The 12,972-nt window shown below is 43.5% G+C and overlaps 1 protein-coding gene across 4 annotated transcripts in view; it reads left to right on the top strand.

Moving 5' to 3' along the window:
• The window catches only part of usp7 (ubiquitin specific peptidase 7 (herpes virus-associated)), a 120,678-nt gene that overhangs the window by 68,218 nt on the left and 39,488 nt on the right, over positions 1-12,972 (top strand). For all 4 annotated transcript variants that reach the window (XM_086000616.1, XM_086000617.1, XM_086000615.1 and 1 more), the window contains 6 exons: positions 676-806; positions 1,472-1,526; positions 3,447-3,527; positions 3,614-3,704; positions 3,783-3,865; positions 11,874-11,983. In XM_086000616.1, coding sequence (XP_085856742.1) covers positions 676-806; positions 1,472-1,526; positions 3,447-3,527; positions 3,614-3,704; positions 3,783-3,865; positions 11,874-11,983 — 551 coding nt within the window. The remainder of the gene's footprint in view (positions 1-675; positions 807-1,471; positions 1,527-3,446; positions 3,528-3,613; positions 3,705-3,782; positions 3,866-11,873; positions 11,984-12,972) is intronic.

Genomic DNA, 12,972 nt, shown 5'->3' with positions numbered 1-12,972 from the left:
TCAAAGGCCTTCTGAAAATCCAAGTACACCACATCCACTGGTTCTCCCTTATCTATTCTACCAGTTACATCCTCAAAAAACTCCAGTACGTTTGTCGAACACTATTTCCCTTTCATAAATCCATGTTGTCTTTAATCCCATAGATATTTTCTAAGTGTCCTGTTATTACATGCTTTCAGAAATGTTAACTCTGTTTCTCTCCACAGATGTTGCCTGACCTGCTGAGTTCCCAGCATTTTCTGTTTCTATTTCAGATTGCCAGCATCTGCAGTATTTTGCTTTTGTGATGTACAGGTTGGGTAGCTTGTCAGATTTGTGGATGAATAGCTACCTATGTGAAGGGCTGTTGGTGGGGCCTCTGGAATTATACCCAGCATAAGACATCAGTCACATTCAGAACAGGAACAAAGTAAGGATGGGTTGGGGTGGGGAAAGGCTTGCCACTGGCCTGAAAAACAGACTGAATACATCCAAAGGAACCTGTGGCTGATGTCTGTGCAAATATAGGAGATGCCTTTATTAATTAAAATGTACTAAACTTGGAAATGCTTCCTCCAACAAAACTGGTACTGGATTTGCCAGGACTGAATTTTTGTTCACTTGTTTTGTTTTGTCTTGTCTTCCTACTTTTCATAATTCCAATTATGCTGATTGATTTTTTTTTGTTATGCATAGGCTGTCTATATGATGCCAACAGACGGGGATGATTCGTCTAAAAGTGTCCCTTTAGCATTGCAAAGGGTGTCCTATGAATTGCAGCACAGTGACAAACCAGTTGGAACTAAGAAACTGACAAAGTCTTTTGGGTAAGAAGTAGGAATAGATACTTCTGTATGGGGAAAAGTCTGCCTTTGTGTTTGTTTCCCCTTTTAAAGAATTAAGATGACATTTTTGGGCTATTTACTCAGCATTGTATGTCATTTTGCATTTCAACCAAGTTTTAATACTCTGGGTCACTCACCAGTCTACACATGCAAATAGGATATAAGCATTTGTATGGTGTGTGATGAATAGTGCAGTGATTAAAGTGGGATGTCATTTTAGCCCCATGGCAATCTTATCTAATTGATTGAGTTACTTTAATTAACACGCACCTTAAAAATGTGGCCTTTATTGCCGCCCATTTATGTGCCCCAATTGGCTCATGGTGAAAAACATGGTGCAGAAAAACATGGTGCAGACTTGAGTGAGTGAATGATCTGTTCCCTATCTGTAGATTGTACTTCATTCAATGAGGTGAGGAGGATGCGACTATTTCCAAGTGAGGCGGGGATGCCGTGTTCTATAACATTACCTAAATGTTTTGTGCTTACTGACTGTTGACAATTAACATAAATGTATGCAGAATTTGTACCATGTGCGTATCTGGTTAAAGTTACAGTTTAACGTGCAACACATTAGACTATTACAATTCATTAGTGTTTGTCAGGGTTAGCCTAAAAATAAAAACTGTTAATATTTTCTCTTGTAGCTGGGAAACACTAGACAGTTTTATGCAACATGATGTCCAGGAGCTGTGCAGGGTGGTAAGTAGATTAATTTATTTGGCACATTTGGAAACTATAGAAAATATATAGGGGGAGAAATTGGGTGAGTAGCGCCACCTGTTAGCGCCTAGAGGCAGTCAGTGGCTGTAGCACCACTGGCTGCGTCTCCCGCGATATTCAGTAGGGCGCTAATGGTGGCGTTAGGCATTTGCGCTGCGCCGCCACCGATGAAGTCATCGGTGTGCGCAGCGCCCCATTCGTGCCCCGTTCGCGATATTTGGTAGCGGACGCAGCAGTTGCGCCGCTCGCTACCCGCGCCCGGTTCACGGGGCCTTACTGCGCCGGCAGCGGCGCAAGTGGAGGTGTGGGGCGGCGGCCGCCTGGCAGCACCTCCGTCCCCGGCCTCCTAACCTCCCCCCCTCTTCCCCCCCCCCCCCCCCCCCCGCGCAGCATTGCCGGCTGTTTCCCGAGAGCCCGGCACTTCTCCTTGGTGCCGGGCTCATTTGCCAGCACTCGCGATCGGGGCTCGCGCTGTTGCAGGCACCTCCCCCTTAACAGTGGGAGGAAGGCGTGCCGTGCCGCAGCGTGTGGCGCTGCGGCACGTTGCGCTGCGATAATCAGTTTCAGCGCCCTAAGAGGGACGCGGAGCGCCTCGCCCCGTGTCCCTCGAGCGGCACTGAAACTGAATTTCTGGCAATCGGTATCACACTGATCGCTGCGCTAAATCCTGCGCTCAGGCGACTTTTGCGCCACATTGGCGCCCCAACCCAATTTCTAGGCCCTATTGTTTAAAATTCAACCAAGCTTAACAATTGGGATGTCCAAGCTAAATTTTTGAAATATGTGGTAATTGCTATCGTATCCTTAGTGACTTTTATCAAGTATTTGTGCAGAGCCAGTTCTTAAGAGTACCTGAGGTGCTTCATTTATAGTTTGAGTTGAACAAACTTACATTATTGTGAATGACTGGGAGTCCTCTGCTAGCTGTCTTGTTAAAATATCTGCCATCTCGTCTCAGTCGCTGCCCTACTTTTTGCCACGCTCTTCACCTTGGAATGTAAGGTTGTGCAAGGTATAAAATTTTCCATTGTTGCTATTTTGTCCTCTGCCAACAGGAGGTGTAGGTCTGTAGGGCTGGACTGCTAGATTTCCAGTGTAGTAATCAGTCTGTTGGACATTGTGGAATTTTGGTCAAATTACAGTATGTATTTTAAACTTCAGAGCTCTTGAGAAGGAACCGTAACAGCCACAAGGTTGATTTAGTGTTGATATTTTGGAAATATCAAAACTGGGTATGAAGGTATTGAAGCTGATGGGTAGAAATGGGTTTGGAGTATTCCACTTGGCGACAGCTGGGCTCAGCAAATAGTGGAAACGTTTGAACCATGAAGTAAATTGAAATTGTGTATGCCTGTTTTCTGTTAGTAGCTACAGGTCTATTTATTGCTTACTGAGGACTGCTAGTGGCAAAAGCTAGGTACAGCAACATTACCGTACTAGTTGGGGAATTGTATGTTTCCGTGACGATTTTGACACTAAGTTGGCAACGAGGTTCTTATGGCTGCTAATGCGAACAGTGTTTTTAATTATTTTCCGAACTGAACTATTCCATTGTCAATGCAAATAATCACTTGTGTAAAAGGTAATTTTACGAGTCAGCACTGCTTGTGGAACGCGTCACCTGCCAGTAGCACATAGTAAATATTTGAGCCCACCGTATCCATGAATTCCTAACCGTTATGGTTAGAAAATCATGAGCATGTGGCCAAATTTGATATGCACTGCTTGTGGCAGGACTCACTGGCAGCATAAGATTGTAAAACTGGCCCAAGTTCCGGTGAAAGCATTTTAGATTTTTCTTTCATTTGCATTGTTAAGGAGCTTTAATCTAGAAAGTTTTGCAGTAAATGTTAATTGATCTGACAATAGAGTTCTTCAACTCTTAACTTTTTTTTCTAGCTACTTGATAATGTTGAGAATAAAATGAAAGGGACCTGTGTAGAGGGCACAATTCCAAAATTGTTCAGAGGAAAGATGGTGGTAAGTAATGATTAAGTACTCAGTCATGGAATTTGGATGAATTTTGTTGCTTTTAACATGAGTTAACATTTTCCTTTTGTTTTTAGTCATATATTCAATGCAAACTTGTGGAGTATCGATCTGAGAGAATAGAAGATTATTATGACATTCAACTCGGTATAAAGGGAAAGAAAACCAGTGAGTATAACTATATCTACATTTCATTCATAAATTTAGAATTGCAGCAAATTAACAGCTGACTTTTTTGTTCTGCAGTATTTGAGTCTTTCAAAGATTATGTAGCAGTGGAACAGCTGGATGGTGACAACAAATATGATGCTGGCGAGCACGGTTTACAGGTACATTGTACATCAATGTCAGAAATATATCCGGAAATGTTGGTAAGATTCACAAATAACTAATAGATTTGCTCATAGAAACATTGAAGATAGGAGCAGGAGTAGGCCATTCGGCCCCTCGAGCCTGCTCCACCATTCAATGAGATCATGGCTGATCATCCAAATTCAGTACCCGGTCCCTGCTTTCTCCCCATACCCCTTGATACCTTTTAGCCTTGAGAAATATATCCAACTCCTTGAATATATTTAATAAACTGGCCTCTACTGCTTTCTGTGGTAGAGAATTCCACAGGTTCACCACTCTCTGGGTGAAGAAATTCCTCCTCATCTCTGTCCTAAATGGCAAAATCCCCTTATCCTTAGACTGTGACCCCTGGTTCTGGACTCCCCGACCATCGGGAACATCCTTCCAGCATCTAGTCTGTCTAGTCCTGTTAGAATTTTATAAGTTTCAATGAGATCCCCTCTCATTCTTCTAAACTCCAGCGAGTACAAGCCCAATCGACCCGATCTCTCCTCATACGTCATTCCTGCCATCCCAGGTATCAGCCTGGTGAATCTTCGCTGCACTCCCTCCATGGCAAGAACATCCTTCCTCAGATAAGGCAACCAAAACTGCACACAATATTCAAGATGTGGTCTCACCAAGGCCCTGTACTTAGTTATTGATTTAGTTATATTGTATTCTACTTGCCAGTTAAATTATTAAAGTGTAGAGAGAAACCAGTCAAAATATGAAAAGTAGATTCAAATTAATTAATGTAGATAAGTTTCACTTCATAAATAGTTCGGAAATTATTTTATTAAACACTGATTTACTCTCTGCTATTTAAAAAAAAAAAGCCACATTCAGGGCTTAAGATTTCAGAAATATTTCAAGTTTCAATCTGAACTTCCAAATGGAGGTGTTCATTTCAATAATTTTGATGAGTGAGCTTTATATTGTGTGGGTCAATTGGCATTTCATTGTAAATAAATTCATAGGAAAGTTGTAGTTTTATTACAACAGTCTTGTTATCTGCTGCCCTTTTTGTGATTTTGATCATACGAACAATGACTGACAGGTAAAGACCATCTGGTCCATCGAGCCTGTCCCACACAATTGCAATACCTTGTGTATCACAACATATACACTCTACCCCACCCGAAACTATATGATCTCCTGGGAGAAGCAAAACCAGATTTTTAAAAAAAGGCCAATTTGAGGGGGAAAAAACTGGGAAATTCCTCTCCAACCCATCTAGCGATCAAAACTAGTCCAGATCATCACTCTAGCCCTGAATTCCCTGTAGTACCTACCTTCTGTAAGAGGTGATCTCTGCCTCAGCCAGAAACAAATCCAACTCTCGCTTGAAGGAATTTGGTGAGTCCTCATCCACCACACGAGATGGCAGCCTGTTCGAGATCCACTATTCTCTAGGAAAATAATAATTAATAATTCAACTTTATTGTCATTGTACAAGTACATGAACAACGAAATGTGATCTTGCAAGCTCCCATGAGTCCAGTACAAATAACATTAACATTAAACGTAAATAGCACCGTCCTGGGAGAAGCAAAGCCGCTGCGTTTGTGCGCGCCGCCATTCCATTTCCACCATTCCTCCTGTCCGACAATCTTCAGCCCAACGCCCGGGCCTGCTCGCCAGCTGCCCCTCCCGGGGCTCCTTCCGTGACCTTCTCACCAACCGCCCCTCCTCGGGGCTCCTTCCGTGACCTTCTCACCAACCGCCCCTCCTCGGGGCTCCTTCCGTGACCTTCTGCACCTGGTCTTCCCTGATGGTCACCCCTCCAGGTACTGACCAGGCCTGGCTCTGCTTAGCTTCCAAGCCTCCTGACAGCTAACCTAGATCTAGCCTTATACAACTTAAATCTGTGACCCCTGGTTCTGCCTAACCTGTTTAATTGAAATAAACTGTCAGCTGGAACACAATCAATTCCCTTCATTATCTTAAAGCTGAAACAGATCTCCCCCCCCCCCCCCCCCCCCCCCAAAGTCTACGCTTCTCGTAAGGTATAGAGTCTCAACTCTTTTAGCCTATCTTGATAACCAAGATGCTTTAGACTGGGAATTAGTCTAGTGGCTCTCCTCTGCACCCTTCCCAAAGCGCCTTTCACCCGCCATGTGAGGAGTCCAAAACTGGACACAGTATTCCAAGTGTGGCCTGACTGGTCTCGTACAAGGACAAAACAGTATGGCTCGTCTTGTACGCCATTGTCCTATGGGTACACCCCAGCACCCCATTTGCTCTAGCTATCACTATATGACATTGCTCATGTACCTTTAGGGATGTATGTACTAGAATGCCCAAATAATCTCTTTCTATCCCCAACATCTTTAATGCCCTTCCCTGGAAGGTGTATGAATGTTGAACCTGTGGAATTCTCTACCACAGAAGGCTGTGGAGGTCAAGTCACTGAATATATTTAAGAAGGAGATAGATAGATTTCTAGACATAAAAGGCATCAAGGGGTATGGGGAGAGTGCGGGAATATGGTATTGAAATAGAGGATCAGCCATGATACAGGCTCGAAGGTTCAAGTGGCCTACTCCTCCTATTTTTCTATGTTGAGCATTTGCCCTGCCCACATGCATAACACTACACGTATCTAAGTTATACATCATTTCCCAGTCTTGATCCTAATCTCCCAACACATTAAGATCTGCCTGAAACAGACGAGCATCATCTACAGTTCTAACACTTCCACAGATCTTGGTATCATCTGCAAATTTGCAGATTGTACCCCCAATACCTACATCCAGATCATTAATAAAAATAGTGAAGAGTAATGGTACCAACACTGATCCCTGTGGGACACCACTGGTGATGGTCTCCAAACTGATCCAAATCCATCTTTAACCACTTTTTACCTACGTCCTGCCAGCCAGTTCTGAATCCAGCTCAATATATTCCCACAATACCAGAGGCTTTGATCTTGGAGAAGCCTCTTATGCGGTACCTTATCAAACACTTTTTGGCTGTCTACAATGTCTCCTGGACTTCCCTCATTCACCAACTTTGTAACTTCTTCAAAAAATAGAATTATATTTGTAAGACTGATGGGGGGAGATGGTTTCTCAGGGGAATGCAGCAAGAGCCAAGTCTGTGGCACTACGAGTGGCTCAGCTGCACAGGAGGGGAGGAAAAAAAGTGGGAGAGCAATAGTGATAGGGGATTGTATCGTACGGGGAACAGTTAGACGTTTCTGTGGCCGCAGACCTGACTCCAGGATGGTATGTTGCCTCCCTGGTGCCAGGGTCAAGGATGTCACTGAACGGCTGCAGGGCATTCGGAAGGGGGAGGGCGAACAGTCAGAGGTCGTGGTTCACATTGGTACCAACGACATAGGTAGAAAGAGGGATGAGGTCCTGCAACAAGAATTTAGGGAGCTAGGTAGCAGATTAAAAAGCAGGACCTCAAAGGTTGTAATCTCTGGATTACTCCTGGTGCCACGTGCTAGTGAGTATAGGAATAGGAGGATAGAGCGGATGAATGCTTGGCTAAAGAGCTGGTGCAGGAGGGAGGGCTTTAGTTTCCTGGATCACTGGGTCTGCTTCTGGGGAAGGTGGGACCTGTACAAGTCGGACGGGTTGCACCTGAACCGGAACGGGACCAACATCCTCGCGGGGAGGTTTGCTAGTACTGTGGGGGGGTGGGGGTTTAAAGTAATTTGGCAAGGGGATGGGATACGGAGTGGAGCTGTAGTAGGGGGTGATGCACAGCCAAATATAGAGGAAAAAACAAGTCAGCCTGGAAGGCAGAGCAAATATGTAATGGCACAAGGGAGTATGGCAAGGCTGGATGGCATTTATTTTAATGCAAGGAGTCTTGAGTAAGGCAGATGAATTGAAGGTGTTGATGAACACATGGGAGTATGATATTGTTGCTATCACAGAGACATGGTTGAGGGAGGGGCAGGACTGGCAGCTCAATATTCCGGGGTATAGAATCTTCAGGCGAGACAGAGGGGGGTGTAAAAGAGAAGGGGGTATCGCAATATTAATCAAGGAGTCAATCACTGCTGTAAGGAGGGATGATATCTTAGCAAGTTTCTCTAATGAGGCCATATGGGTAGAACTTAAAAACAAAAAGGGGGCAAGCACTTTGCTGGAAGTGTACTACAGGCCCCCAAACAGTCAGGGGGAGATAGAGGAACAGATATGTCGGCAAATCTCGGAGAAGTGTAGAAATAATAGGGTAATAATAGGGGATTTCACCTTCCCCGATATTAACTGTGATAGTCAGAGTGTGAAAGACTTAGAGGGTGCAGAATTCTTAAAGTGCATCCAGGAGAGTTTTTTGAGCCAGCATGTAGAAAGTCCTACAAGAGAGGGGGCGGTACTGGACCTAATTCTAGGGAATGTAGCCGGGCAATTGGTAGAAGTGTCAGTAGGAGAACATTTTGGTGACAGTGACCATAATTCGGTGAGATTTAAGGTAGTCATGGAAAAGGACAAAGATGGACTGGAAGTAAAGGTTCGAAATTGGGGGAAGGCTGATTTTAATATAAGGAAGGATCTGGCCAAAGTGGACTGGGATCAGCTACTTGTAGGAAAATCCACATCAGAGCAGTGGGAGTCATTCAGAAAGGAAATAGAGAGTACAGCACCAACATGTTCCCGTAAAGGTCAAGGGTGGAACCAACAAGCCCAGGGAACCCTGGATGTCAAGGGATATACAAGAATGGATTAGGGAAAAAAAGGGAGGCTTTTGGCAGATACAAAGGACTAAACCGTGGAAGCCCTCGGAGTTTAGAAAGTGCAGGGGGTACTTAAAAAATAAATTAGGAGAGCGAAGAAGGGGCATGAAAAAACACTGGCGGGCAAAATAAAGGAAAATCCCATGGTGTTTTATAAGTATATTAAGGGCAAGAGGATAACCAGGGAAAGAGTAGGGCCCATTAGGGACCAAAGTGGCAATCTGTGTGTAGAGCCAGAAGATGTAGGTGAGGTTTTAAATGAATATTTTGCATCTGTTCACTATGGAGAAGGACGATGTAGGCATAGAAAGCAGGGGGATTGTGATATACTTGAACAAATTAGTATTGAGAAGGAGGAGGTACTAGTGGTTTTAGCGGGCTTAAAAGTGGATTTAAACCCCCCAGGCCCTGACTGGATGTATCCCAGGCTGCTGTGTGAGGCAAGGGAGGGGATTGCAGGGGCTCTGACACAAATTTTTGGAACCTCCCTGGCCACAGGGGAGGTGCCAGAGAACTGGAGAACAGCTAACGTATCATTGTTCAAGAAGGGTAGTAGGGATAAACCAGGGAATTATAGGCCAGTGAGCCTAACATCAGTGGTAGGGAAATTATTGGAAAAAATTCTGAGGGACTGAATTAGCCTACACTTGGAGAGGCACGGATTAATCAGGGATAATCAACCTGGCTTTGTCAGGGGGAGATCATGTCTGACCAATTTGATTGAATTTTTCGATGGGGTGATTAGGTGTGTGGATGAGGGTAGTGCAGTTGATGTAGTCTACATGGACTTCAGTGAGGCTTTTGACAAAGTCCCACATGGGAGTCTGGTCAAGAAGGTAAGAGCCCATGGGATCCAGGGCAATTTGGCACATTGGATCCAAAATTGGTTTAGTGGCAGGAGGCAGAGGGTGATGGTCGAAGGTTGTTTTTGTGACTGGAAGCCTGTGTCCAGTGGTGTACTGCAGGGATCGGTGCTGGGTCCTTTGCTGTTTGTAGTGTACATTAATGATTTATTAGATATGAATGTAGGAGGTATGATCAGTAAGTTCGCAGATGACACAAAAATTGGTGGAGTGGTAAATAGCGAGGAGGGAAGCCTCAGGCTACAGGACGACATAGATGGGATGATTAGATGGGCAGAACAGTGGCAAATGGAATTTAACCCTGAAAAGTGTGAGCTGATGTATTTTGGGAGGACTAAAAAGGCAAGGGAATACACAATGAATGGTAGGACCCTAGGAAGGACAGAGGATCAGAGGGACTTTGGTGTGCATGTACATAGATCCCTGAAGGCAGCAGGACAGGTAGATAAGGTGGCTAAAAAGGCATATGGGATACTTGCCTTCATTAGTTGAGGCATAGAATATGAGCAGGGAGGTTATGATGGAGCTGTACAAAACGCTAGTTAGGCCACAGCTGGAATACTGTGTGCAGTTCTGGTCGCCACACTATAGGAAGGATGTGATTGCATTGGAGAGGGTGCAGAGGAGATTCACCAGGATGTTACCTGGGCTGGAGTGCTTCAGCTATGAAGAGAGACTGGACAGGCTGGGGTTGTTTTCCTTCGAGCAAAGAAGGCTGAGGGGGGACTTGATTGAGGTGTACAAAATTATGAGCAGCATAGATAGGGTAGATAGGAACTTTTCCCCTTAGTAGAGGGGTCAATAACCAGGGGGCATAGTTTCAAGGTAAGGGGCAGGAGGTTTAGAGGGGATTTGAGGAAAAACTTTTTCACCCAGAGGGTGGTTGGAATCTGGAACTCACTGCCTGAAAGGGTGGTAGAGGCAGGAACCCTCAACATTCAAGAAGCATTTAGATGAGCACTTGAAACACCATAGCATACAAGGCTACGGACCAAGTGCTGGAAAATGGGATTAGAATAGATAGGGCTTGATGGCCGGCGCGGACACGATGGGCCGAAGGGACTCTTTCTGTGCTGTATGACATGACCTTTTTTATATGAAGCCATGTTGGGTGCCCTTAATAATATATCCTTCTCTATCCATCCAAGTATACATATATTGCATCCCTAATGATTCCTTCAAGCATCTTGCCTATTACTGATACTAAACTAATGGGCCTAGGGGATGACATTAGCCTCCTTCCAGTCTATAGGAACCAATCCAGAGTGCAGTGAGCAATTAAAAATACAGTCTAGGGGCTTGCACAGCACATGCTATCTCCCTGTGGACCCTCGGGTGGATATCATCTGGCCTACCTGCGCTGTCTACTTTTAAGTTCTAATTTTTTCTAAAACAATATGTTCATTTATGCTAAATACTAGTTTTGTTAGTAACATTAATTAAATTCTAATAGTTGAGCATCGTCTTCAAGGGTGAGGACCGATGCAAAGTACTCATTTAATATTTCCGCCATACCCAATGAGTCCTTTGTAACCTGTCCTAGAACACCCTTCAATGGCCCAATATAATCTGTTAGTTCTGACTCTTCACATAACTGAAAGCTTTTCCCATTACTTCCACAGTTGTCTATTATCCTTTTTTCCATTGGCCTTTTCCACAGTTGTCTAAGATCCTTTTTTCCATTAGCCTTTTTGCTGATCTAATAGCAGCCTTCATTTTCTTTAGTTGTTCCTTGTACTGAACTCTGTTTAGTTGAGTATTAAATGTCTTTAATTTATAGTAACATTTATGTTTACATCTCAGTTGCCTCTACGTAACCAGTCAGCCGCCGTGGCTTTTACTTGCTGCATTTCCTTCTTTTGACTTTGGGTACATAGTTTTCCACATTTTTATAATCTTTTTCTTAAAAACTTGCCATTCCATTTATATTCTACATCAGTCTCATGACCACCCAGGAGGGTTAGCCAATTTACCTGTTCCAAATCATCTGCCATTTTGGTGTTTTACTCTAGGCACATTGAGGACTACCTGGACCAGTTTGGTCCTAGTTGCCAATAGCTCCTGTCTTTGAAATCTAATCAATATTATGGATCTGATCCAGTAGTTAACCCGTATAACAACTGTATTTGCTGACTTCCATCATTCCAAAACTCAGTACAAGGCTGTATTTGAATGGGTTATAGCACTGACCAAGCACCTGGTTTGTAGTCATTTGAAAAAATTCACAACGGTGTCTGATACAAGACTCATCACTTGCTGGTCTGCTTCCAATCTAGGTAGTGCATGTAGGCCTCCCCAAATATTGCATAGATATCGCAAACTTGATGCATCATTCAGTTCTCATACGAGGGAAAATTTAGTCTCCTCTGCATCAAATGCCTGATGGTGTTGAGCTCATGATTTTTGAGTCATGTATAAGCTTATATTTCTATATTCTGTGTACAGGATGCAGAAAAGGGCGTGAAGTTTCTTACCTTTCCACCAGTGTTGCATCTTCAGCTTATGCGCTTCATGTATGACCCACAAACTGATCAGAATATCAAGATAAATGACAGGTAAGCAGACTTGTATTTTTGTCCATATTGACTGTCTTGGTACTAGGTAATTGTTTTGTGTATTAAACATCACAACCCCTCTTGTTCCAAAGAGAACACAAACCTGAAATCTGATGATGCATCCTAACTGTTAATTGACATCTATACATCTTCATGGCAACAAAACTAAAAGTAGTGATAATGACTTGTCTATTCAACTGAAGTGTTTTGTTATAGCTGTGTGCTGTCTTCTGCTGATGTTGTATATGGTGAAAGGCACATGTAGCAGCAGTGAGTTTTGAGTCAGCGCAGATGTAATTGATGTAAATTGCCTTTGTTACAATTGCTTTTATTTTCTAAATTGCACATGTATCCCATTGTCTCCAATTTTCAAAAGGTTATTTTTTGATGTAACTGTTTATGATCCTCTGTTATAAAGTGGTGATGAAACAGTTGGTGCATTATTTTTGTTTTCTCCCTGCTCCTTAGTTTTCCCTTAGTACCAACAGCCATGACAGGCTGAAGACCTGGTATCTGGGCTCCATCAGTCCTGCACCATCACTGACCACTAAGTGGTACATGAATGACTTAGGGTAATTATCCCTCTATTGTTTCTGTCCTTGTTTCCCTGGGCGAGGTTGGGCATAGTAAGATTGAGAGCACTGAGAAATGTGACTGCAAATTGTTTTTACCACATTGTCACTGCACATTGGATCTACAGCTCATTGTGCTGCTCTGCAGTTGGATCTTTGATGCATCTGATACAAGTTTTGTTTTTTGGGAGGTTGGTGTGTATTTATGGGTTCCATGGTTTACATTGGAAATCTACATAGAAGAAAGGAGTTGATGGCCAAGAAAGAGAAACCATGGTAAGGAGAACAACAGCTAAAGAAAGATAATTTATATAGGAGAGTTGAGTACTCCCAGGGGGAAAGTGGACCTACTGTCTGATATAAATGAGAAACAGTTGATGCATTTATTTCAGGATAATGCACTAAATACGACTGATA

The sequence above is a fragment of the Somniosus microcephalus genome, chromosome 11 (genome assembly GCF_052327205.1).
Source record: "Somniosus microcephalus isolate GS21.2 chromosome 11, FLI_Smic_1.0, whole genome shotgun sequence".
NCBI lineage: Eukaryota > Metazoa > Chordata > Chondrichthyes > Squaliformes > Somniosidae > Somniosus > Somniosus microcephalus.
Note: the sequence above shows the minus strand (reverse complement) of the source record. Positions and strands in the feature narration are given on the sequence as shown.